Genomic DNA, 27,499 nt, shown 5'->3' with positions numbered 1-27,499 from the left:
TTGAAAAACAAAAACAAAATTTTGCAATTATGTTGTTCCCATTAAGTGAGAAATGCAATTAAAATCCTACGTGAATAAGTTTGTTCACGCGACAAGTCATTAAAAAACATCATCCTCCGACTACTTCCTGTTGTCTTTTTCATTGTTTGCACCGACGGTAACTTCCGGTTGTTGATCACTTGATCATGTTGTATGACGTGAAAAAAGTGTTTCCATTTCAGTTTTACCTAATAAATAAATAAATAAATAATTTAATTAATTCCTTGCAAAATCATAGAATTCCTTTAGTGTTCTCTTGACCAGTGTAGCAAAAGATGCATCTGCAGAACTTATTCACAGAGAAACAAGGGATGTTTTTTTTTTTTTTAATCTTAAATCCAAAATGTACATATATATTTTTGTGCAATTTTGGCTTGATTACTGCTCCGATGGTGTTGTCAGAGGAGTAATTAAGCTAACGACCTTTTTAAGTAAGAAATGGGTGTGGGGGGGCGGAGGGGGAATGAACACATGCATAATTGCAGCAATGGTTTTAGTGATGACAAATGTAAACACACAAACTCTGGAGTGGGAAAAGCTTTTCTGGAAAATAAAATGACTATGCATTATTAATTGCTGCAATAACTCTGCAAACGATTCCAATCATGATAAAGAACTAGTTTAACTTAAAACAGCTGAGCTCGTGGAAAAGAGGAAGAAAAACAACAAGCACACAGAGATGACGTCAGCATGTCTCCATAATGGACTCTCTCCAAACATATAGTGAATCTATGCAGAAAGAGTCATTTTCAAGCTTCACTGCTATAATTTTCTCTTTTTATGTCTTTCTCTTTATCCTAAAAGTGAAATTTTACATAAGAAAAACAAACATCTGAGCCACGCTAACCCTTATTTAGACGCAGCAAAATGTAAATGTCATCCTGTCGTAATTAGTTCTCCGAAGCAGCAGAGTTTGGATTTACCCACTCGAGCAGCGCTTCCCCTCGCAGCTAAAAATAAGAGCATTTAAAGGTCTTATAATGAGCTCATCGGCACATAAGCTCCGAATCCTCTTCAGCTGCTGGAAATGACTGACCTGATGAAGTTCGCATCAAAAGCAGCACTTTAGAAATGGACGTGGAGGTTGAGGTGCTGTGTGTCACCCGGCAGAATTTATTTATTCTTTAAAAAAAAACAAAAAGCTGCTTCTGCTTAATTCAGGACAAAAAAAAAAAAAAGACACAAGAATGCATTTGAATTCCCCCATTTGTGCTCCCAGGAGGAGATTGAGACCCAGAAGCAGCAGCATGATGCCAGGGTGATGGCCATCCGCACGGAGGAGAAACAGAAGATCGACAAGATGGCGGACGACTTGGATCAGAAGTGGAGGGATGCTCTGCGGTGAGGAGGAAACGAATCCCATCTCATCCCTGTCAGCCTGTCGGTCTCAGCTGTCTCGTTTTTGATTTTGCTATTTGTCTTCTAATTCGTGTCTGTCACTCCTCACCATCCTGCCGCGGTCGCCCTTATTATCAGAGGCGGACAGCTTCTTGCTGTCCAAGAACGGACGGCTACTAATGAGACGGAATAAAAACAAACCCCTAATTTCTCAGACTGATGAAATATTTGCAGATCTCCTTATGCCAGCTGGAGACTAAACACACAAGCACAGAATATTAACGCAGACGCATCTGAGAAATTTGCTTCAACGGATAAAGTTGTTGTTTTTTGTTTTTATTACGAGAATAAAGTCAAAATAGTACATAATTTTTTGTGTTATATGAGTAACACTACCACAGCTTGTAATAGTATAAGTCATAGTATTATGAGAAAAAAAGTTTACTTTATTCTCATATTATGACTTTATTTTCATATAATTATGACTTTACTCTCATAGAACTTGATTCTGGTATTATAGCTTATAAACTAATAAATAAATCTCATGCAATATTTTAGACTTTATTTTTGAAAACCAGGATTTAATCTCTCCAAAAGTTATAAAAAGTCCCTTAAGACCAACATACAGGGATTTTTAATACAGGAATGTTATTGAATGTAATGTATCCAAGGATATTAATGGAAAGTCCAGTGGAAGAAAAATCTGTATTTTCAGCTACAAGTCACAATCATCAAAATGAGCTAAAAACACAAAAGATGTCGCTCTGTGTGTAATGTTTCTATATGAAATATTTCCACTGCCTTCTCCAGGGAGGAGGTGCGTTTGTTGAAGGACGAGCTGAGCGAGGAGTACGAAGCCGACAAGCAGGCGGCTCTCAGTCAGCTTTCCCAACAGAAGGAGCTGGAGCTGATGGCGTCACGAGAAGCCTGGCAGAGGAAAGTCGAAGATCTGCTGGAGCAGGTAAAACATGGTGGCACTAAACTCATTCAGGCTAAGGTCGTGACCCTTACTCCTCTGCATCTTTGCCTCTAAATTCCCAAAGAAATTGTTGAAAAATGAGCAAAAATAAACGTGTCTCAACCTGTCAAAGCTTGAACCCGGCTGAATAAAAGAAACCCAAATGGGAAACATCTCTGCAGGAAACGATAAAGTGAAACAACCAACAAGCTGATTTGAAGAAACATTAGAAACAAACCAACTCTCCCTTTCTCTCTGCTTTTCATTTTCTCACTAAGAAAACCTCAAATGGTTGCAATTTAAATCTGAACCAAAATAAAATAAAAGCCAGAAGTTTGACACTGAGCTCTGGTGTCCCTGAAAAAAGTGGGCAGTGATTTATTCCACACTGAATAAAGTACGAAAGCATAAACAAGCTAGCAGGCTTTAAAAAAAAAAAAAATAAATTAACTTCATATGAATCCCACAAAAATGGGAGTGAAGGGGCTGCTGGAAATAGAAAGCCAAATTTGGACCAGATGGGAGTGGGAGGACGGATTTCTTGATCTTTTTTTTTTGTTTATTCTGAATAAAGCGATAACCTTTGACCCGTCTGCCACATTGGGCGCGTCTGTGAGTGACGGCTCCACTTGATGTCGCCGTCTGTTGACAGGCTGAGGCAGAACGGCCTGTCAGGGGAGACAGACATGCAACCAATCTCACGTTCACAGGCTTCCCGTTCTGCTAGTGACTTCATTAACTCACCGGTTTTGTAATTTACATCCGGAAACTGTCAAAGCAGCAATAACTTGGTTAGAGAAATGAGGGATTTAATTTGTTGTTTTCAGGTTTACTCTTCTTTGCTCACAGCGATGTATAAAAGCTTGTTTTTATAACTTTTTCTTTTGCCAAAGCAACATGTTTTTAGTCCTGTGAGGATATGCATATGCATGCTGCATGTTATCCTGAAGAAGACCTGGAGTGTGTGTGTGTGTGTGCATGTGTGTGTGTGTGCGTGTGTGTGTGAATACTGATATGTATTCGTTTTCTCGAATCCCTGCAGCTACTGTTTTGCTTTTTTATTAGAATTTAAAATTAGCAGAGGAAGGACGGTTGGAGGTGTTGGGGTGTTTTTTTTTCCTCCTTAGACTCGTGTCAGTTCCTGGGAAGCGCGCTGCCTCTGGGTAATTCAGAGCGCCACTGAGTCACAGCGGAGACTTGAAAGAGGCACGTCTGGATTTGACCAGAACGCTGCCGGCCACCAGATAAACATTTGACGTCAGGTTTGAGCCAGACGAGCACGATTTCGACTTCTGTTAAAGAGCAATCGAACACTTTTGAGGACAGTTGTTTCATTTTGCAGAAAGCCATACAAAAGATTGCTTTTAGTTAGTTTTTGTTTTGGACAATTTCAGTATACTGCAGAAAAATTCCATCTTAGGATATGGATCATTTGCAGAACACACACGTTTCTTTGCATTTGTCCGTTTTTTGTTTTTTTTTCTGTTAATTTGGACTTAAAAGCCTACTTCAGACAAACTCCAAATTGCTTTTTGCATTGAGCATTTACTTTATAAACGCTAAATAATTTAGTTATCGTTTTTTATAAATAGAAACTGAAAGATGTTTGTCCCGTCTGAAGGATATCGTGTTCTCCTCCTATTGGTCCTTTTGGTATTTTTGTGTATGAATGAAATATATTTTGCAGATCAAATAGGAGTAAAAAAAAAAAAAAGAAAAAAGATCAACTTTCATATGAAAGATTGAGGAATGACTTGAAGAAATAGACCCTTTTTTTTCATCTACAATCTGTATCAACTTATTTATTTGCTCTGCCAACTCAACATCTCCAAAAAAAAAGAATGGCAAATGTAAAATCATTTATTGATGACATTAATTACCCATCCCGTCTACATCTCGGATTCTGCGACGCTATACAGTCCATCTGGTAGCTGTTGTTTGCGGCCTGCGTAGCAGCTAGCCTCTGCTGTGCGCTCTGCTCTGCCCGTCAGCCTGAAACGAGACGCTCCGACTCGACGCCGACTTGAGGGAAACGTGCTCATCCGTTGCGTCGCGTTGACAGTTGTTGACAGCCGCGCACAAAGCTGCCGTCTTGCTTTCAAGCCTCCATTCGTGCACGGATCAAACAAGAATGCCGTCGGAGGGATGTCGTTTGCTTTCACAGAGCCCAGGTGGGGGGGGGGATTTCTGCTGCTTATCCACGAAGATTTCCAAAGTTCGTTTTTAATCCAGATGTAAACACCGCTCATGTCTACTCCAGCATTAATTAAACACCACGAGAGAGAGAGAGAGAGAGAGAAATGCTCGACTTCTGTCTCACAGCTTTCCTCTTAGCTGCAAACAAATTGTACAATGCACTTTCAGACTGGGTATAAATATTGTATCATGTGTGCTGGATGCAGTGATCTTAACTGTATTGACCTAGTTACAGCACCGCAGATACACCAGAACTGCAGGCTCAGAAAGTCCTTTAAGGCGAAAATAACCTCATGACGACATGAGCTCCTCCGTCTTCGCATCATCTGCGTTTGAGGATTTCGTCTCTCTGCACTATTGATTCCGTTCACTAATTAATTGTTCCAGGAGTTAATTAGCCGTGCTTTTATATCGGCGCTAACAGGTTCTGCATCAGCGATGCCCACGTGTGGCAGGCTGAACTCGCAACCCCGACTGGCTTTTATGCTGTTCATTTCACCAGCCGTTTCCATGGAGACTCCATAACATGATGAGTCAGGCTGATGTTTACGTCCAGCATGAATAAATCACATTCGTTTTGGGCCTTGATGCAGCCATAGTACCATTACTTATGTATATTACAACCTGTGACTCTTAGGATTTTTAAGAGAGATTGATGTGCAAGTTTGAATTTGATGGGAGATTTCTCCGACACACTCTGGGTCAAAAGTATACGTTCTGTTCATAGTTGTTTAGGATATTTAGCCTAAGTCAGATTTAGATTAAATCTGGTTACAAGTGTTGCCTTGTAGCTTGAAAGTTTGGTGTTTGAATCCTAACCAAGGTGGATTTGCATATATTCCTCTTATTTCCAAGCTATATTCCCCTTTCCCATTCTCTAAATATTCCTTCCTTACTTTCTTCCTTACCTATATTCTTTTACTTCCTACGTTGCTTCCTTCTTTTCTTCTATCCTTCCTTCCTTCTGCCATCTTCAGCTGTGCGTGTTTCAGTGTTTAAAAGAAGTTATTTAGAGAACATGAAAGTCTTCCAGTGTTGCAGGCATGGCTGGATGTGCCATGATTATCTATAATGACATCTTTTTCATTAAGATATTTTAATTACCAGAGTCTCACCCCAGGCTGCAGCTTGTGTGTGTCTGTGTGTGTAGGTGTTTGTGCTCTAGAGTGTGTTTAATTATAAACCAGAAGCTCGGAGGTTGCCGAACATATTTGCTTTATTCACCCTGTGAATTCGAAGGAGTTTTTTTGTAAGGCGAGCGGGTCAGCTGGCTGCTCGTCTTTAAATCTTCAGCTAGTGAAGAAGCTCACAGACGTCTTCCCAATCCTAATTTCCCCCATCCTCTCATTTTAAATCCATCTTACCTTACAGCCTCTGCTCTTGTACTTCTACACTGATAAATCCTGCCGGGGATTTAACATCGGCGGCTGAGGAACCAGAGCCGACTCTCTCAGGAACTCTTGCCAGTCAGAGCTGCTAGCATCTCGTTACTTGGCTTGTTATTCAGCTAACTGCGCTAACGCTGCTCCTCTGACTGGCTGTTAGAGCAACATGAAGAGCAGTGAAATCCCAGCTTTTAGCTCTAATCTATGCATCTCTCAACATCAGTGTCAGAAATCTGGACTATCTCTGATGAGGATTATCAAGTGCAGGAGCGAATCACGAAAATGTTGATCTATTTAAATAAGCTGCTCTGCATTTTTTGAAAAATCTGGCCTTTTTCTGCACCAAAGAAGTTCAGAGTTGTTAGTTGCTATTTCAGGCATTAAATGTGTTTCGTGTTTCTTTTTTTGTGCAGATATCACTCCTGAAACAGTCCCTGGAGCTCCAGCTGTCACAGTCTCAGTCCGCTCTCCAGCAGCTGCAGTCTCAGTTCAACCAGGAGAGGGAGCTGCTGAGCCAACAGCTTAAAGGTTCGTCTGAAAGCCGTCTCTTAGTCTCAAGATTATTTATTTAGCTTTCGAAGTTAAGCGAAACACTAAACGCGTTCAAACTTTCATCCCACATATCAGCTGGAGTCATTTCTGCAGAAAAACAGAAATAAATTTGAAAAATAATGCATCCGTCAAAGTTTAAAATGCAAAATAATGTTTTGCAAACGTTTTCATCTCCCTTGATTACACGAGCAACAAGTTCAACCTTTGGTGTGATTTTTATGTGATCTAAAGAAGTGGAAAGAAAATCACAATTTTTAAAAATTTTTTAGAAAATAATATCTAAAAAGTGTGGCATACAAATTCAAATATCACATAATTAAGCCTATGTTGGTCCGTCACATAAAGCCATTACATCGAAGTTTATGGTTATGATGCAGTGAAATAATCTTCGTCCTTTCGGCCGTGTTGCCGTGTGACGCTAACTACTGACAGAAACTGAAACTTTTCCCGTTTTCCGTCTGCAGAGATGCAGAGGGAACATCAGAGGCGGGAGCATCGGTTACAGGAGGCCCACTGCTGCGCCCTCAGCACCATGGAGGAGGCCCGGCAGCACCAGATCAGAGTACGGTGCACACACAGAGACACCCTCAGACCACATTTCACACAAATAAGCTCTTGCTGCCCTTCGCAGCAGCTGCTGGACCTCTTCTATCTGTAATCAGCAAAAGTCAGGAGAAGGTAAACCCCATTTATGAGAGTAAGAAAAAAAAAAAAAGATTAGCTGGCATCCAGCTTGATTGGTTGCCTCAAGAGGCCTCCAGTGAATGGTATCAACCCGAAGTCATTTCCTTCTGAGAGGAAATTAAAACCTTTCTGTCTGGAGGGTGTAATCGTCGCTGTTGCAATTTTTTTTTTTTCCCCCAGTTTAGTGTTAAAGTGTCATGATTGTGCTCGAGTGGAGCAGCTATGGGAAACAGCTTCAGTAAGAGATGCTGTGAAAACAACTACAGGCTGATTAAGGGAGAAGCCTCCCCGTGTTTTAGTGTTTTTTAATGAAATGAAGACAAATATTCATGTTGCGTTTGGCAACCCTCGATGGAGAATCACCAGTTGGGTATTTGTTGGTGTCCAAATTTGAAAAATAAATGTTACTGAGGTATTTTAAAAAATATATATTTTCCCTAAAGTATAAATGTGACATGGAGTACAGTGAAGGATGTGTGATGCTGTGGGCCTGCTCGTCTTCCAAGAATCCTGGAAACAAGGTCAGAGCGAACATGTAAGGAGATTTTAAACAAAAATCTGCCAGTAAACTGAACATTAGCAGTGACTGGGTACTTCTGGAGAATAAAATAAAAAATAAAAACTCAGCAGATAAGGATGTGCCAGATGTCTGTTTTATAGTTTAGTTCGCCCTTGTAGAGACTGTGGAAAAGCAGATGCTCATTTATGTAAATGAGCTTATGAAATTGATCTTATTTGAGCTGCGGCTTCGTCTCTGTGAGTCACAGTTACAAAGAGGAGTCGAAGCTTTGATTTTCGACCTTGGCGTTTCTTCTCCGCCCTCTGCAGGCCCTGGAGGAGCGTCTGAAGCAGGAGCAGAGGGAGGAGGTCCACGCTCTGAAGGAGGCCCACAGGAGGACCCTGGAAATCCTCAGGCAGCAGTCAGAGCAGGAGCTGCAGACGCTCAGATTCGAGCTGGAGGACGAGGGGAAAGCGAAGCTGGGTAAAAACAAATGAGTACTTGCCTTTTCCTTTTTCACTTTCGGTTTTGGTTTTTTTTATTTTTTTTTTTTTTTTCTCACCACGATGGTAGCGTTTATATCCAGGACTGTTTTAATCCACTGAAAGGTTTCCACTTTGACTCAGGATGTTTCTGTGTGTGCTCGGATTAAATCGCCTGTGATCTGTTTGAAGTTTTCACCTGCTGCGTGCTCAGATATTATCAAAGAATCCACTTTATTTTCCTTTTCCTCAACCACAGCTGAAGGGGAGCACAGCCAGACTGAGGCACAGTGGAAAAGTTAAACACATATATAAACATTTTAGTAACTTGTTTTTCTTTTATTACTCTCCTGATTGGAATAGTGCATGTGTGTTGGGATGGAATGTGTGGAAATCACTATGTTCTTTATGTAGGAGTCTTTAATCAGCTTCAGTTCTGATAAAAGACTGTTTTTTATAAATTCTGCAGCTCAGAAGCAGAATGGTCTGTCTTGTAGATTATTTAATCAACAGGGAGCAGAGTTAAATTTTTTGTTGTTTTAGGTGTTGATTTCTTCTACAAGTTGTGGTTCGATCTTTTAACGCATCATTTGATCCTCGACTTAATCTCTGTCGACGTCTGTCTGGCAGCGTCTCTCCGAGCAGAACTGAACCACCTGCATGCCACGGCCATCGAGCACCTGAAGCAGATCCACCTCAAGGAAAACAGCACAGCCAAGAGGGAACTGGAGAAGGCGATGGAGCACAGCCACCAGCAGGTAACCGCGAACGTTTCCGTTCGGACGCCCCCGGGTTTGTCCGGAAGCGGTTGTCTGACAGGATCCATCTGCTCGTTTTGCTTTTTCAGGAGCAAGAACTCCTGGTTCGCATCTCCGACCTGCAGGGCGAGCTGTGTTCCCGTAGCAACCGCATCACCGATCTGGACCACGAAATCCACTCTCTTAACGAGACCATCGACACTCTGACCAGAGAGCTGGAGATAAAGGGCAAAGAGGTGCTGCGAGTTCGCAGCGAAGCCAACCATCAGATCAGGTAGAAACTCCTGCAGGTCGCCGTCAGATGTTTGGTTAAAAAGTGCATCATCGCTCCAGCTGAGGAGTGACTCGGCTTAACTGACCCAGTTTGTAAAACAGTAATCCGAACACAAATCATAGGGGAGTAATTATCTGAAGAACACAGCATCCAGAGATGCTTTGAAACTGCAGGTCTTAATTACAGCAGGAAAAGAAGTAAATAAACGCTGGGTCTCCTCTTTTTTTTTTTCTTTTTTATGAAGCTTCAACTTCAAAACATGTTCCTTCTGTTTGCACAGAAAGCATATAAAACCCAGACATACCCTCATTAAAATGAAAAGTTTTTGTGTGGAAAAACTGGGAATAATTTCAGAACTTGTTCTGGCTTTAATCCCACACAAAGTGCTGTGAAAAACAAGCAAATCAGAGGGAAAAAATCTACATTTTCTACTTCGCGCTTATTGAAGCAACATAAAATTAAATCCCAGTTTTGAGTCTTTCTTTGTACCCACCTGTCTTCAATTAAAGAAAATCTGCTCCGTCATAAAACAAAGTTTAGACGTCCTTGTAATATTTTCTTTTTATTCTTACCATGGCTCGACATGACAAAAATCCTCATGTTTGGCTGAGGACCAAGGATGAACAGAATATCTCCAGATTTTCAACACACAGACTCAACGATTGATGAAATCCTTAAAAAAATAAAAAATAAATAAATATATATATATATATATGTGTGTGTGTGTGTGTGTGTGTGTGTGTGTGTGCAAAGCTGCAGGCTGACATTAAAACTGCACAAGTTAAATCGAGTATGAGAAGCAAGAGATAAATATATATATTACAGTCGTTATCCATCTTTAAGCACTAAATGGTGCTTGTTTGATATCATAAATACTCTTTTAATAATTTTTTTTTATCAGCGCATGTTGTGCAGCTGGCTGCTGCTCTGAAAGCACAAATTATTTAAAGACTTTTCAGACACTAATGGTCAAGCAATGCTCAGCAGTCTGTGTTATTAACCTGCCTTCAGTAATTCTGCCTCTTCTGCCATATGTGACTACACCATTTCTTTTGCTTAAATTGCAGACAGACAAATTAATACCCTGACACAGTAACCATGGTTACCACTTCTTTTAAGCTCTGGGGGACTAAATTCGCTCCAGCTTCTTTACCTTCCAGCCAAATTCGGTTTGCAGCTGCACATCTGCTGTTGCCCAGCGAGATTAAATAAAACGTGGTAATTGTTCCCCAGCTGGAGTTTAGTTAAATTAGATCGACTATAATATCATAACGGTGGATAAGTCCCTATTATGAAGTGTAAACTTGGCTCGAGCAAATCTGCGCCTTATCTCTGGGGCTAACGCTGAACCATGTCCACCTCCGCCACACAGAGCGCATGAACAGGACCTCATAAAGAGGCACGAGAGGGATCTGGATGAGCTGAAAGTGGTTCATCACAGAGAGGCGCAGATTATGCTGGCTGACTTCAACAAGGCCCAGGAGGTGCTCAAAGACAAGATTTCTGCTCTGCAAATCCTGTAAGTCGCAATAGCTCTCCTCCATCATGGCGGCTACCTGTCTGTTCAGAGCTGGCTTTTATTTAGAGGCAAAGTCTGTTGTATTTAAATGTGTTTCCTTTGTGCGCAGGCTGGAGGGCACGGAGGAGAAGTTGAGAAACAGAGAAAGCCGACCAGAAGATCTGCATCTCATCGCAGAGCTCAGAGAGATGGTGACAGAGAGAGAAGCTCTGGTCAAGAAACTCGTCGTGAGTGGACATTGTAGCAGTGTGGAAAAGTTCTGAATGCGCTTTTTTTAAAAACCATTTTCCAAGTCTGAATAAAACAGAAGCAAAGTCTATATTCCTAAAATAAAAAAATAAAAAATGAAAAGATAAACGTCTGAATGACAAAGAAAACTGAGTCCTTTGTGCATGTATTTATAGTTAAATGTCATCTTTTTAGCTTTATTTCAATTGGGCTCAAACTTGCTGCTCATGATAGTTGTGATAAGTATGTATAAATATTCTTTATAGCAAATAGACCTAACAAACCGGCGCCACACGGAGGGTTTTAAAAGTGCTCTACTTGGCTGTAACGGGAGTAATTTTTGAAGGAGTTAAGACTAATTGATGGAGTTTGGATACTTTGTAACGTCAAACCTGTTGCTTCAGGATGACAAGAAGTTTTACCAGCTGGAGCTGGTGAACAGAGAGACGGGCTTCAACAAGGTCTTCAATTCCAGTGCCAACGTTGGCGTCATCAACCCTCTGATCAAGGTGAGCGCTCTCTTCACGTTCCCCTCGTAGGAAATCAGATTAACCACGGTCACCATGAAATATGGAAATTGGTGTTTTCCAAGTCAGGATAGTCGAGGAAAATTTTAAATTAATTATGAAAAGATTTACGTGATATTAGATTTATTATTCAGAGCGTAGTTATCGCACTTTGGAAATAGAAATAGCTAAAAACAAAAGAAAACAGAAAGAAAGTGGAGGATTGTTATACTGATTTTGCATAAGAGACATTATGGAAAGTGAGCATTTCTGTACAGGCGGTGATTCTATTTGACCACAACTTTACTCCTCCCCTCTGATGGAACAGGCCTTGTTGTGTTAATGACAGATTATGTTGTGAAAGCAGTTTGTGTGCTTCACTTTCTTTTCTCTTCATAACATTCAAGCTCAGCATTCCGTCTCATTACGTCAGTAAACCATTTTGTCTCACTGCGACGTAAGAAAACGAAACCATCATAAATGATCTCGAAACGTTTCCCACAAAAACCTGACTTGTATCTTGTGACATACAAATCAGCTAAAGGGAAAATCTTACAGTAAAAAACACTCACTATAAAACCTTTTCACCGTGAAACTTAAAAAAGGGGAAAACATCGACATTTCTCTGCTTTGTGTGCTTAGTTTACTTAGCAGTCCTTCCAGGATCCCTTCCATCATGCAGAACCTCGGCCGTCACTATGCATCTTAGCATAATTACCCACCATTGATCCGCACGGAACGAGAGGAGCCAGAATAATAGTTCATCTCCATTGATTAAGCTTCTGCATTATATTGAAATCGATCGGCGCAAAAACAGGAGACGACCCGAACGTTCGTCTGCTGCTCTGCTAGAAAAGCGAAACACTCATTTCTTGTTTTTGTGCCTCTGATAGCCGCATGTCGTCTCCGCCGCCAAGCACAAATCAACAGCGTTTTGTTTCGAGTCCTTTGCGAAGCCCGCTCGCATCCTCCCATCAAGTCTGTGGTGAGGTCTGATATCGGCTTACAGAGCTGCTCGTCACCCTCTCATGTGTTTGCACACAGCTGTCACAGCCGATGCCGCTGAGACACAATAAAGCTTGATTTTGAGTCACAGCGTCAGCTCATCATCTCCTCGTTTTCTGTCCTCCCCATCCTGTGGGCTGCTGGCGTTAAATAACATGCATTCTTCCTTTTCCTCCACTACACCCCACACCTCCGAAATGTAATAGAAAATTAGAGAATCTCTGATGAAGCTGTGAGGGCGGTGCAGTGGCAGGTAGCAGCCTCTTTGCTGCAGCAAGGAAACAAGAGATGATTTTTAACCCGATTTATGCGAATCAAGCAGCATCTTCGTAAGTTGTTTGAGGTTTCCCAAAGGTGAAAGTTGAGAGTAAGCGCAGTGGAGGTGCTGCATGTAAGCCCAGCAAGCAAAAGATCAAAACCAGGTTTAAGTTTTAGGTGTGTTTGTCAGGTTTTCTCTTTGCCACCCTGGCTACATCGCCGTTGGTAACGCCGACTCCCTGCCTCTGATCCACTTTTATCCTGACCCACAGGCTATCAGCGTGAGTGGTGTTAAAGATGTTTTTTTTTTTTTGTATTTTGTGCTGAATTTGGAGTGAAGGAGTAGCTCGTGAAGCTTGGATTTCTATTATTTCTCTCTATTTCAATCAGTTTTCGCCTTTCTTCACGTTTTGTGATGTTGCAACCAGAATCGACCACGTATTTGTTTCTATTGGGACGGCGGTTTAAAAAAAACAAAAAAAAAAACTGCAAACTGCACAGCCACATGTTGGTGGGATTACATTTTACATCAAGTTTCACTGATGCAGCAAATGATTCTTTATGTAAATCCATAACCGACCCACCTTCTCACAATACCGCTATGATGCATTAGACGATTAATTCACCCCCTTCATGCTGCTTCTTACCATAAATGTTGAGCTCATCACAGATGGCAGGAGGTAAAAAATCTTGCGCTGCCTCTTTCGATTACACAAAGTTAATGAGATGAGGAGAAACTGGATTCATTTTGTGAGAAGCGAAGCTGAAACGCAGCAGATGCTGGAGAGGTTTTTGCGTCACCTCAGAGGAATCCACGGTAACCGCGGGAAAGAGGATCCTCTCAAACTCCTCCTGCTGCAGCTCGCACTGGAAACAGCTGGGCTCCGCATCATCACAGTTGTCATGGCGCCGACCTCATCGACATGGGAACATGAGGGTCAAATGTGAAACTGGACAGCGTCAGTAATCTAGTGCTGCTCTGTCAAATCTGAATTGTGACGACTAAAGTTTGCAGCATTTGCAACCAGTTTTATCGGTTTTTAGGGTTCATAAGCTGTCTTGAAAAGTGCAGGTTGGACACAGTAGAAATACCTGCTGTAGATTCGTATTTATATATTTTGTGTTCAAGCTTTAAACTTAGACAAAAAATAGTTTAAGTTATGGAATTTTGACATGAAAATCAGGGGAAACTCTGAATTTAAGATGGTCTTCCTGTGATAAATAAGGCATTAGATGCTGAATTATTGTATTAGTCAACTGTATTTACTGTTTCTAGCTTGACAATTTTTTTCTGTGACAATTTAACTCTGCTTTTGTTTTTCTCCAGAGTTTGGCATTCATTCACAGTTTGGTGGCGTTTTTGCTTCCTTGTTACACATGTGACAAGTCTTCATGTGCTTTTGTGTGGAGATGGGGGAAGAACAAGATCGTAATTTTGCACAAACCTTTTTATCGCCCAAGAATATCAGAGAATCTGATAAAAGCACAGAGGAACAGAGCTGTGAGTTTGCCTGAGGCTCTAGAAAGCATTAGAAGAGCAGATATATTTTCCATTTACTGAGACGATTCACCTCACGAGGGCGGAGGTTGTGTTTACATCAGAAATGTTTGCTGTCAAGTCCAATTAAACCAGCGTTTAACCCAAAATCAGCTCGCCAGCCAGCATTCATAGCATTCATGTGTTGCCTCTCTGTGTGTCTGTAGTCAAAAACAGGCAGCCAATCAGATCAGCGCCTCACCAGCTTCCCTAGCCATTCAGCTCTCCGATTCGTCAGCCCTCCCACCATGAGCCACGAAGGCCAGGAGGAGGGGGGGCGGGAGGACGGGGAGGTAGGGCCGGGAGGCCGCTTTGCGCTTCCTCACTCCCCCCTCCAGAGGTCCCTCCCGAGACATAAGAAAGCCCTGCCACTGTTCAGCCCTCTTCCTCCTCCTTCTTCTTCTCCTCTACCTCAGCATCCTCTCCCTCTTCCTCATCCCCCACACCATCCCATGCCGAGCCTCGCTCCTCCTCATGCTCCTCAGGATCCCCTCGCGCAGCATCAGGGCCTGCAGAGCTGTGGGAGGTGAGAAATGATGTGAGTTCCCGCCGCCGCTGCAACTCTCCACTTTGGTTTTTCACTGCAAAACAGATCATGTGTTCACGTCCGCCGCACCTCCACCACCCGCATCGCCGACATCACTCGTCTCGCTTAGTTCTGTCTTCAGTGCCCAAACTGTAAACTGAGCAGCTTACAGGTTTACTGAACACTTTACAGTCGCTTTTCAGAGGCTTCATCCCTCCTGAGACTTTTCTCGTTTATTTCCATTGTAAGCTGAAGTTTTTATGGATTATTCTGAGGTTTTATGTGATAAAGCAACAGAGTGGAGCAGTGAGGTGAAAGTCATCATCCATTTATCATCCATCCGTCTATCCACCCATTAATAATCCATCCATCCATTATTCAACCATCCATCCGTCATCCATCTATCCATGCAACAAATTATAGCACAGTCTAGCCATCCACCCTTTCGTCAACCAACTATCTGTTTGTCATCCATCCATTCATTCATCCCCCCTCCATCCGTCTGTCCTCCGCTGTTGGTCTGTCACATAAAATCATATTGAGCCTATTAAGGATTAGTTTTTAACAAGAAAAAAGTGAAGTCCCAGAAGACATGAACAATGTTAACACACTGACCACTTTTTGTGCAAGTTTGAGCGCTGGAAAAAGTCCCAACCGGCACCAATTGCATCGTTCAATCTACAACTTTCAGTCAGCATGCTCATCAGTCAGCATGCTCGTGAAGTTTTAAGACAAAGTTCCAGCTGTATGTAGTCCTTTATGGTCACGCTGAGCGCTAAAGAGTGTAGCGAAACTAAAACAGGAGCCAGGCGGGATTGAAATTGGAATTTTAATTTGGGCCTGGAGCCATCCCGGAGCCCAGCTCCGATCGACTCATTTCACACAACGCTGCAGTCTTTTGCAGCCAGACTTCATTAGATCAGGGTCAATACACAAAAATAATGAATGCATAATCCCCTGTTTTGATCCGCTGTGTCTGAACACCCCGTTTTTCTTTTTTTCCTCGTCCAGCCTCCCCATTTCGACACCGCGGACAGTTTTGCCTCTCATCCTTAACTTTCATCTCCATCTGCTGCTGGTTGCAAATAAATAAAAGAGAAGATAGGTGGGAAACTCAAAACTTTGCAAGTTCAAATCAGTCTCAGTGGGACCTGAAAGGGAGAAAACTGCACTGCGGCAGCTTAGGAGTGGGAAAACTTGAAAGAAACAGAAGGAGGGGGAGGGGGGGGGGCGAGCAGCAGCTGCTGCCTCTGTCTTCAGTGGACACAAAGCAAACAGATGAAGGAGCGCTGCTTGCTACTGCTGATTAGAAATCACTGGAAGGTTTTGCCGTCGGGGGGGAATAGACTGCAGCTGACTCAAAGAGTCGGTGTGAAGCCTGAGGATTTGTTTTTGGGCCATTTTTATCCATCTTAAGCCCTCCGTGGATTCCCACATCACTGTATTCTGTCACCGGTTCAGTTCCGCAATTTCAACACACGAGCCAATCACCGTTACTTTCTGCCGTCTCTGTCTTTTCTTCCCCTCCTCTTCTTCTTAAGAGCTGTTATGTCTCTTTATTTCCCCGCAGCCTTCCTGAAGCCGGCGTTCCCACACCGTCCGACTCGAGAGGGATCGAGGCAGAAAAAGTCAAAGAATATGTCCCAAAAGAGGAAGACTTGTACTCGCTGTACTTCTCTTTCTGACTGGCAAAAAAAAAAAGAAAAAAAAAATACCCCAGTTCTGTCAAAAAATTTAAATAAAGTAATGGGACAGGGAGCTAAAGTGTGACGGCGAATCAAACGGCGCAATTCGAGTCGCTTGATGGGTTGAGATAACAGACATCCGGTCCTGATATGAGCATTTCACGTTTCCAGTCTGATTTTTTTTTTTTTTTACCTTTGGGCTTCCGTACATTGTGAGCACAAAGACGAGCAGTGCCTCATCATTATTAAAAGACCGTGAATTTAACAGTAAGGCGTCTGTTGAAACCAGATTATTATTTTCACTTTATTTAAAAGTACACCTATTTTGTTTATATTGTATCAAATTAGAGAAAACTTTTAGCTCTTTTAGGTAAATTAGGATTTTGTTTTGATTTACTAAATGCCAGAAATGTTGAGTTTTAAAATTTTGTTCACACATTCGACCCCAAAACACATTGATCTCTGGGACACAGAACCCGTCTCCTTCTTGAACATTGAAATGATTAAAACTTATGAACACATGTTGGATTAAAGTCTAGGAATTCAACCAACCACCCCATACTAGTGATTTTATTGATCTGCTCACGAAAGTTCAGATGATGTTTTGTTTGTTGTTTTTTTTTTTTGTCAACTGTCATTTCAACCGTAGATTCTTTGATCATCCTAGAGCTGATTATTGACTTTGTCTTTGGCACTTGATCGCTTGGAATAATAGTTTTCTGGGTTTTTGTCCATTTGAAAGCGTTTCAGATGTCGTTCTGAGCGTTTTTGTCTGGAACCATCCATTTTACTCAACACATACAGCGTTTGTTGCCTTCATCCTTAAACATTTGTGAGGATTTTTAAAGAAATGATTGAACAAAATCAGCTGCTCTCACCTCATGACTGCACCTGTTGGTTTTCTATTACTCTACTGCGCCTGGCAAACTATTTTCCATGCAGTGATCGATCTGGTCTTTTTAAACTCCGATCCGTCTGCCTCCATGCCTCATGTGTGCGTTTCTGACTTCATCATTCACGTTGGTTCTGGTTGTGCTTTTTGGCCTCTGCAGTAAAAACTACACCAGCAAACAAAACAACAAAGTAAGAGCCTCACTTCAGCTCGCTGTCCCAGTGCTTTGCCTGTGTACATACAGTACATGTGCGAAGGTGGTTTTCAAGCGTCAGAGCTAACCGAGGGGCGCTCGGTTTACGCCTCCAGGCGTCCATAACAGTCTCAGGAGGAGAAACACGCAGACGAGCTGAACCGAGCGTCCCCCTGTATTTTTATTATTCCCACTATTTATGGCGTATGAACACTGTTTTTCCTGTGGTCTGTTTGTTCCGCCTCAGGACCAGAGATGTAACGAGGAAGAGTTCTGCCTTTTTCCTTTCTTTCTTTGTTGTTATTTAATGCCAAGGAGGGTTTAGTCCAAGTTTTAACTACAAGCGTCAACGTTTTGGTGTCCGAGTCCGAACTCCTCTGCTTCACGTCTCTGGCCGTGCGGACAGACCACAGAGCATGTGAAAACAGACACACTCATGCTGCTCTCATTCACTTGAAATACTCATAGCTTCTCAGTGTACCGTCCCGTTTTTCTTTCTTTTCTTTTTTCTTCTTCTTCCAACTCAAAGGTTTACGTAGTCATCTTGCTGGACTCCATACAGAAATCTGTACAGTTTACAGTTTTTCCAAGCTGCATGCTCATCTTCAACCCAAAAGAGGCTCGGTTTGTCCTCGGAAAGAGCTTGACGCGCAAACGTTTCAGGTCAGTCCGATGTCTTCCTTTACGGAGCAAGTAGAAGCCGCAGGAAGTGTTTGAACTAATCCCAACTAAATCAGAAAAGCTGCTGAGAGTCTGATTAGACGATAATTTGATGTTTCATTAAACGATTTAGCACCCTCCATGTTTTTTTTTTTTTTACGCGCCTATTCTTAATAATTACTACAAATATCTGAAAGTAGCAAAGCACTCGGGCTGAAAACCCAAATCATGACTTAGTTTCTTAGCTTTAAACAGATTTTCGATTTAAAAAGTTTCGAATTTTCTCCACTCAATAAGTGCAGCTCGTGGTTTTTCTACTTTTCTGAAGTCTTAAAGTGTTTACACATCTTTACTAGAGGTGCCAATAAAAAATACTGTCTGAATTTTCCCGAGCCTAGTTCAACACTTCCTGAAACACTTTAAACATCTCAGAGGACCCAGAAATCTGTCCTCTATGTCATGAATGATGCATCCAGTCTCTGAAGTTGTGCTGAATGTGCTAAACTGGTTAAATTGTAAATACTTCTATGTACAAACGAAGGAATAAAGGGGAGTTCAGAGGATCTTAATGGGATTGAGGTCCAGATACACTGAACCACAGCTGGTTCATTGCTCCATGCACACTGTGAAGTTTAGATTAATTTAATGACTATATAAAATATGGGCATTTTATCTTAGATATCTGCACTGTAATGTGCAGAAGTCCTTAATTTTTTAGCTTAATATATTATCTCAACAGTTTTTGCTTTTAATTTTCTTCCTGAAGCTCCTATTAATAATGGTTAAAGGACCTTTGCGGTGTTTGTAACGCGTTTTCAAACCGTTATATTTATTAATGTTTTAAGATGTTGTTTACTTTATTGTATTTTTTTACTCTGTTATTTATGTATTGTTTCAAAAGTTTACAGAACTGAAATTCATACGATTGTTTAACTGAACTGAAAGTGGTCCGAAGTCAACATGAAACTCATAATTGCATATCTGTCATGCCCTTTTTGAAGTAAACACATTGCAGTTATAACAATATTTATATTTATATCACTTCTGTTGTATGTTATGGAACAATAAAACACTGATTGTGAGAAATGAACTAGTTTGGACTGTCATTTTCAGCTACGACTCCTTCCTGTAGAAATTATAACTACAACATCCTCCAATTTAATGTTTTGCCACTAGATGGCGCCTATTAGCTTTACGTTTTTCCCTTTAAAACAACTTGTGGCGTAGCTTTGTCCGTAGTGTTGTCGCATTTAAGGGCAGAAGACCCTGAATTCGTATTGAAAATGTGCTTGCATTTATGCCCAGAGCCTTTTGGGACAGAAATCAGCCCACAGCATCACAGGTCTGCTACCATACCTAGCAATAAGCATGAGCTGCTCCGTGTAGGAGGTTTCAGGTGGGAGCTCCTTTCCTTTTCCTGTTCTTATACAGAATCAGGTAAATGCAGCTTTCCCCAGGAAGTCCTGCTGTCAACCAATCACACGTCAGAACTAGTAAAATCGAAACCCACCAATCACCTCCGAGCTTCCAGCTGAACATTGAATTGAAAACTGAATACAAATCAGAGATTTATGCAGATATGTAATAGTGTTTATTCTGTGCTCGACACATCTTTCTTACAGAAATTAAAGAAAACAAAAACATCCTTCGTCTTAAATGTTTGTATTGTAAGCTGACAAGCAAATATTGTAAATCCTCTTAGCTAATGTGACATCTTTTTTTTCTCTCTTGAGGAATAAAACTTCAATTTACATCACATCTTGTTGCTTCAGTGTGTCGCTGGATGGTACCTCAGCGAATCTCACACAGATTTCAAACACTTTTTGTTTTTCATGCAATTTCTTAAAAAGATGTGTTTTTCAGGAATATCGTTTTAAATTGGAAATTTACGACCAGCTGTTCACTGCTGCCCCTCCACTTTTAGGTATCTGCCATTGGGTGGCGCCAAAGTCAACTTTTTTTCCCCTGCAATAGTTCATTATTTATTTCCCCCCAATGATGTTTTATTCTGGCAGCAAGCACTTGTGGATGTTTACATTTTCAAGTCAGTCTCTGCAACAGATTTTGTCAAACAGTGAGATAAATGACTGTTAGGATGAAACTGATCATTTATAGCAGGTTTCTCATCATTTCTCAGTGTCCTTATTACATTACCAAATGTTTGGTAAATCTTTTCTTGTTATCCACATGACTGTTTGTTTTATGTGACAAGAACTGAGATTTTCTTTAGTTTCCATCAGACTGGGAAAAAAATTAGCTTCAGCTGCTGTTTTCTTCTTTTTCTATTTTGAGAATCCTCAACCTTTCACCGCTTTAGCCGTGCTTTGGACCTTCTTCATTTTATATGTAGCTTGTGTAAATTTTGGACACAGCTGTATTAGGACTTTTTTAATTAAAATGCCAGAGACTGTAGATGAAGATTTCCTCAAGAGGTACTGTCATGGGGGAGGGGGGATTAATTCATAATCCTTTTTACAATAGTTTTTTAGTAAATGCAGTAGAGGACATCTTGAGGGTTGAAAATCTGTGAAGATTATCTCTCAGTCAGAGCAGACGGAGAGAAAAATGTTCATGCAACAGGAAGCAAACCTCAGAGATGCATGAATGTTTCCCACTTCATGTGCATCGTGTTTAATGTCGCTTCTACACAGTGTGGTCAGAAAATTTCGGTGCATACACGCAAACAGGATCAAAGATGATAAAACGTAATAAGAGAAGCAGAGATATAATGACTTATTTTTTTTTTTAAAAAATCTGATATTTCTCTGAAATCCCCCGTTTTTTTTTCAGCGGTTGAGCTCTGCCAGGCTCTGCATGTGTCCCTTTCTGCTCTCAGCTGCTCAGCAGGACGATGATGTAGATGAGCAGCAGGCAGATGAGGATGAGTGTGAAGTTGACAAACAGCTCCTGCAGGTTCCTCTTGGCCTGGGGGTTCACCTCGATCTGAGATGCTCGACGGATGGCCGACTTGGTCATGTGCTGGACGCGCTCCATGAGGACGGCGGACGTGCGGGTCAGTGGGGGGTCGGGGAGCTGGGGCGGTTCAGTCCGGCTGTTGAAGATGGAAGCGGCGAACTCTTTTGTCCTCTCTTTCCGTTGACTGTTCTCTACTTCAAGAGAGAGAGAGAGAGAATTTTAGTCTCCAGTTCATGATATAGACACGCAATTTAACATTTAGATAATAAATTTGCTTAATGGAAAAACGGCAATTTCAAAAAAAAAAAAATTATTTTTTGCTAAAAAGGTTTGGCGTGAAGATGAGGTGCTTTTTTCTTTTGCCATATTAAAATTGGTTTATTTCCCAAAACTGCAGTGGAAACACTTTTCTTTACATAACAGAAGTCACATGATCAACAACTGGATTCTACCACTGGCGTAAACCACGAAGAAGAAAACAGGACATAGTTGAACGATGAAGGCACTGCATGTTTTTTAATGACTTATCGTGAGTACAAACTTACATGTAATTCTAATTACGCTACTTACTTCATAGAAAGACTGCAATTGCAAAATTGTTTTTTTTTTATATATATTAGCAAGAATACTGACAAGGTTTTCCACACATTTTGTAATGCAAACACAGCTATTCTCACTTTAGTTCCTTTTCATTGCAGCCTCTACAGGTTGAGATACGTGACCCCCCGTGTCCTTCAGCGCAGGGTGTGACGATAACAGAGCTGCAAATGTGCGCCAGCTGATGCCTGATGAAGTGCTAATCTCTGCTCTGTCTGGAGAAATGTGAAGACCACAGAGCGCTGGAGCCATTGTTTCAAGCAGGCATGTAAAGGGACAAAGTGCCCGGTGATAGAGCCGTGCTTTACCGCGGTTCTGTCGTCTGAACCGGGGCTTTCCTGGGATCGGCGCTGTAAGGTCCCTGTGGTTCCAGTGGTTCTTGTTAACCACTTGTGGAGTAGCACTGAGAAATTTCTATTTATAACTAGAAAAATTGTTATAAAATGGTGGATTTAATTTGCATCACACCCCCCTACACTTGTCCGTAGGGGTTTAAAGATTTGCATCTGATTTGATTTTTGCCACAACTATAGCTAAGTGGTTTTAACAACCAGTTTTTCAGTTCCCAACCACAAGGTTTCAACACATCCTTTTCATACTTTCACTTTTCTTTCTTCCTTCCTCCCCTAATCTGCCTTTAAGTCACTTGTTAACACTTAATACCCTCATCCGTATCATCACCTCATGAAATGAGGCGAAGTTCAAGAGAAGTCGGTCTTCCGTAGGAAGACACTCAGAGGGCTTTTACTCTTAAGCTCTGATAACTGACAATAAACACTTGTTCTGTAAGCTGGAACATGATTATGGCAGAAACAGGCCGTCGCTTTAGGTCAACGCGTTTTGTTTTCTGTGAGATTCTCTTAGAGATTACCACAGTCCTGCAGGAGGGATTTACTTCAGTCTGCCCATTTATGGGATTTTCATTCTGTCCTGGAGGAAAACCTGAATATTTCATTTTCATTTTCACAAAGCTCTCCCATCTCTTTGGTGATTTTTTTGGGGGGGAGGACGCACAATGTATTCAGCAGCGCCTGACTCGGGAAGAACGCGTACTCAGAAGATTTTGAGCCTTTCATCTCAGAGCTGAAGCTGAGATTTCAACTCCTTAATTTGTTTTTGTTTTTTTGTTTGTTTTGTTTTGCAATCCTGCAGGATAAGTAGCTGTAACAACTCATAAGGACTGTGGTTTTGTATTCAGGTATTTGACACCTACTGGTGTCAAAAATATCCCCACTCCTTGACTGAAATCAATACAGGGTAGTGCATAAATGTGAAAGGAAGGATAAGGATACTTTTTTTTTTTAAAGAAATAATAATCTGAAAGCGTGGCATGCATTTATTTTCTGCTGTGCCTGAGTGGAGTACGGCAGAATTGTTCCAAATTTTTCCCAGTTATTTGCAAAAAACAGCTCAAGCTCAGTCTGTGAACATAGATTTTCAAGTCCTGCCATTGTTTTAGGTCTGAACTTTGACTAGGCCATAGCAACACCTGTGTAAGATTTAATCTAAGCCAAATCTGCCTGAATGTTTGGAACAGGAGAATACTCCTATTTTTTAGCACATTTTACCATAATGAGTTCTTTTTTAAGTTCTTTAATTCATGCTTGGAACTTCTTTTCCATCCTGTCGCCATCTAGTGGCTTGTAATGTAGCAGCATTTTCCTTTCTACTAGCCAAACAACAAAAATCCTTTGTCGTATCATAAACTTTATTTTAAACTCTGTTTATAATATAGTGTGTTGTTTCACGATTTTTTTCTAAGGCTACATTATAAACTGCTGGGTTGATACTGAGCACTTTATGTATTTATTTATGTTTTTTTTTTTTTTTTGTACATCAATGTGTTAGCAATAATTGTTTTGTTTAAATTCATTTTTTTTTTTTTTTTTGCTCTACCCTAAACTGTTTCCTTGTCATCACTCAGTCTTCTGCTCTTTTGTTTGCACATCTCGTGTTTCAGAGGATCAAACGGGCACAGCTGCTCTGTCTGTGGGGATTGGTTCGTCTGTTAATAACCGGCGGTAAAAACGAAGTGCAGGTGGACAAATCGCAGCAACTGCAGCAGAGGATGGGCCGCCCTTGACTTCAAAGTTAAGTGAGTTAACGCTGCGCTCCGTCGTCCGGAGGCTCTGAGAATTCGTCTTCTACGAAAACGGAGGCTGCTGTCTGAGAACAGACGGGTCGGGGGCTGACCCTGACATTTTTCTGTGACCCGAACTTTCTAACTTTAACTGATTCCAGCCACGAGTTAAGAGCTGAGCAGGAAGGACATCAGAGACGATGTAAATAAGTGTGTGAATGATGCGAAGAGTTAAATGTGTGAGGAAACTCAAATAATTGGAGTTTATTTCCAGACTTCATTCCCTTTAATCTGTCTACATGTTACGTCCTTCCATCTTGCTTCCTAAATTTGTTCCTTTGTTTATTAAATTTATTTAATGTTATGGTATTTCAAAGAATACTAACCAAGTTCCTAGCACTCTTGGAGGGGAAACAGACCCACAGCATCAGAGGGCCTCTACCCTACTTAATAGTGGACAAAAGGTCCCCGTATTCAGCTTTTGCTTTGCTGGACACACTTCATCTGTCATAACCCAGCAGCTTTAAGCCTTTATGACGGTGAAAGTCCTCCACCATGTTTAAATGTACGTAATTTTACAGTTTTCTCACCTTTTCTGAAATGTTCTAAAACATTTTACCCGACTTCATATTTGTCAGACAGGTTATAGTTTAAAAATGTCTTGATTCCATTGACTTGGATGCGGTCAAAAAGTTTATTTGTTCAGTTATTTCATGGATTAACAAGATTGGAGGTCACTGAAATGTTTCAGGCCAACATTTGAATGTTGCAAAAGGGAAAAACAATGTATTTGATCCCTTTTAAGTTTCATATTTGCACTTCAAAGAGTTCCTATTTTTATTTTAGATAAACGTTACCGTGAAAGCACACCTCTGCAAAGTTTCGCCGAAACATTTTCATGCCGCTCTGATCTGGAGCGCCCTGAAGTCTCCTAGATGCCAGTCATTCCTCTGGTGTGACTTTTATCTGCGTGTGTGTCAGCACATGCAGCTGTTGGGTTGAGCTTCACACTCACACACACACACACGCACACACGGGTACAAACACATCCTGAAAGGATTGCTGCGCTTAACCTACAAAACATTTAGTGTGTTTGGTTTGATGCGTTTGTTGGCAGGAACTTTTGCGCATCAACCTGACCGACACGTCGGCGGTATGTAGGTTAGACAGATGCTCGTACTTTCTGATGCCGACCTAATATTCCAACTGGGGCAGCAGCAGGTTTGAAACCAGCTGTCAGGATGTCGTTCTGCACACCCGAAAATTTCAAGAAACCAAATGTTCATCAATCGGATCTTTCAGTCTAAGACAACTTCAGAGGAAAAAGGTCATCCATACCAACCCAATTGAAAAGTATGCCACCCCTGTGGTTAAGTCATAAATAAAGTAGAATTGATGACATTTTTTGGTTCAGAATGAATCAAAAAATGCCGGACTAGTTGAAATTCAAGAACAGACGACTTATGAGTCTGGATAAGAATTTGTGACACCAGTGAACCTCAGTAGGCTGCATTCCCATTGACAAAAACATTGGGCAAATTGCAATTGTGAAAATAAGTTTGCTTAATGTAAACACGCCAAATTAGAAAGAAAAAAAAAAACTCCCGCTTTCGATAAAAAGTTCTCTCTTTTTTTGGCTGTATTGAAATTGGTGTAATTTGCAAAACTGCAAAGGAAACACTTTTTGCATCACACAAGTCATGTGATCAACAATCGGCAGAAAAGATGAAGAGGACAACAGGAAGTGGTAGGAGGATGATGGCACTGCATGCTTTTTAAAGACTTATTACATGAACAACTGTATTCATGTGTGATTTTAATTGTGTTATTTAATTGCGAAAAATGTATTTACTTTTTTCCACATGAGCGGAACATCAACAACATTTTGCACACATTTGTATTGGAAACGCAGCTGGTGAGAACCATTTTCTACAAACAGAGAACGCGTGGGTCAGTGATGAAGCTTCTCAGCGGTGGACGACCGCAACATCTACACCCCTACAGGCCTCGGTTAAGGTCAGAGGTCACCTCGACAAGAAGGAAGAGAGACAAACGGCCTCCATGGAGGAGTTAGAAGAACATCATTTTGCCCACATTTACCAGAAAACGTCTCGGTGGTCCTCAAGACTTTGAGGATCATTTTCTTTGGACTGATGAGACAAAGGCGAAGGTTTTCTGAATCATGAAAAGAACATTGTGACGACCACCAGCGTGGTCTGGGGCTGCTTTGCAGCTTCATTAGCAAACCCTGAAGCAGAATGTCCAACCATCAGCTTGTGACCTTAAACTCAAGAGCGAAGGGGTCACGCAGAAGGACGACGAGTCAAAGCAAACCAGTGAGTTCAATTCTGAATGGCACAGATGGAGAGTTTTCAGTGACGGCCAGTCAAAGTCCAGACTTTAATTTGATTGAGAGTTAAACTGGTTTTGCCACTGTAGAGTGAGCCAAAGCTGATCCACCGTGTTTATTTTCTACTAGCAGTTACAAGTTTAGGAATCAAAAGCACTTTTCCACAGCTGTGTAATAATCGTCTTTGCTTATTTTTCTATATTTAGCTGTGAAAACATTTAATCTTGCAATCAAAATTAAAAGGTGGACATTTTTGTGGAGGACACAAGCTTCCCACCGGACTCTACAAATCAAAACCAAGAGCTCGTTCTTCAGCCTCCAGCAGAACTATGCAGTGAAATCTAATATGATTTCCTTTCCTTATGAATGTAGAGATTAGATTGAGCTGATTTGGCTCCTCGTCGCTCCGAAATAAGATCATGTGCTCAGTTTGGAAGTCCAGGGAGCGAGTGTTTATCCCTCTGGGAGGTTCAGTCCAGTTTCCATCCCCCTGCTGCTCCTCTTCTGTTTATTCAACGTGAACGCTGACATTTTTTTACAAGAGCCAGCGATTCGTCTCGGCATCGCAACGTTAAACATCGCCTCCTTTTTTTTTTTTTTTTTGCCTCTTTTTTTTTTTTTTTTTTTTAACCCACCAGATCAAATCTAACTTCGGCGATCCGTCGTGCTTATTCCTCATTTTCCTGCTCGTCCCTTGTCAAATCCGAAGTCGTTTCCTAACTTCTCAAATCGAGGGGAGACAAAAGTTCATAGAGGATGCTGAGTCTTACCTTGCAGAGAGATGAGAGCGGAGCTGGTTGGAGCTGGAGACAGCAACGTCAGATATGCAGCGCTCCGCAAGGCTGGAAACACTGAGGAGGAGACAGGAGGAGCAGAGAGACAGAGAGAGAGAGGGAGGGAGGGAAGAAGGGAGGGAGGACATCCCAGAGAGGATTTTAAGAGAGCCAGGACACCAAATTTGTATTTGCTGAACTGAACATGCTGGACTGAGGCGCCACTGCTCAGTTTAGCTGAATTACACCAGAGAGGAAGCTGGAATCAAACCCACAGCTTTACCCACTGACTCCACAGTCACCCCTGAGTTTTATTTGTGAAAACTTTTGAAAATTGTTGTTAAACCAGGAATAATCATTCTTTCGTTTCATGTTTGTCCACACATAACGAGAACCGCTAAAGTCAGTGCAAAGACCACTGGTGGTATTTCTGTTTTAGGGCCATTTGTGGTCATTCTGCACATTAATTTATTATCTACTATGACAAACCAGAAACAATAACTTTTAGGAGTATTTTTTATTACATTTTGCATTTTATCTTTACTTGGGTAATTTATTTTTATGAAGCATCACTACTTTTGAGTCACATTTCTGGATACTCTGCCCAGT

At 41.3% G+C, this 27,499-nt stretch overlaps 2 protein-coding genes across 2 annotated transcripts in view; one reads left to right on the top strand and one right to left on the bottom strand.

Annotated features, from left to right (window-relative positions):
* LOC103151948 (protein FAM184A) overlaps positions 1 to 19,261 on the top strand; it is a 37,401-nt gene extending 18,140 nt beyond the window's left edge. The window contains exons 13-24 of the mRNA XM_016660767.1: positions 1,259 to 1,380; positions 2,188 to 2,338; positions 6,330 to 6,444; positions 6,933 to 7,030; positions 7,981 to 8,134; positions 8,764 to 8,891; positions 8,981 to 9,165; positions 10,538 to 10,684; positions 10,794 to 10,911; positions 11,317 to 11,421; positions 14,386 to 14,744; positions 16,315 to 19,261. Coding sequence (XP_016516253.1) covers positions 1,259 to 1,380; positions 2,188 to 2,338; positions 6,330 to 6,444; positions 6,933 to 7,030; positions 7,981 to 8,134; positions 8,764 to 8,891; positions 8,981 to 9,165; positions 10,538 to 10,684; positions 10,794 to 10,911; positions 11,317 to 11,421; positions 14,386 to 14,744; positions 16,315 to 16,429 — 1,797 coding nt within the window. The 3' untranslated portion in view covers positions 16,430 to 19,261. The remainder of the gene's footprint in view (positions 1 to 1,258; positions 1,381 to 2,187; positions 2,339 to 6,329; positions 6,445 to 6,932; positions 7,031 to 7,980; positions 8,135 to 8,763; positions 8,892 to 8,980; positions 9,166 to 10,537; positions 10,685 to 10,793; positions 10,912 to 11,316; positions 11,422 to 14,385; positions 14,745 to 16,314) is intronic.
* A 790-nt stretch (positions 19,262 to 20,051) lies between these two features.
* pln2 (phospholamban 2) lies at positions 20,052 to 27,015 on the bottom strand. The gene is made up of 2 exons (XM_007572232.2): positions 26,888 to 27,015; positions 20,052 to 21,281 (listed from the first exon to the last, which is right to left on the bottom strand). The coding sequence occupies exon 2, from the start codon at positions 21,166 to 21,168 to the stop codon at positions 21,007 to 21,009; it is 162 nt and encodes a 53-aa protein (XP_007572294.1). The 5' UTR covers positions 21,169 to 21,281; positions 26,888 to 27,015; the 3' UTR covers positions 20,052 to 21,006.
* Between the last annotated feature and the right edge of the window lie 484 nt (positions 27,016 to 27,499).

The sequence above is a fragment of the Poecilia formosa genome, unplaced genomic scaffold (genome assembly GCF_000485575.1).
Source record: "Poecilia formosa unplaced genomic scaffold, Poecilia_formosa-5.1.2 Scaffold297, whole genome shotgun sequence".
Lineage (NCBI taxonomy): Eukaryota > Metazoa > Chordata > Actinopteri > Cyprinodontiformes > Poeciliidae > Poecilia > Poecilia formosa.
The sequence above is the reverse complement of the archived record's forward strand: the minus strand, read 5'-3'. Positions and strand labels throughout refer to the sequence as shown.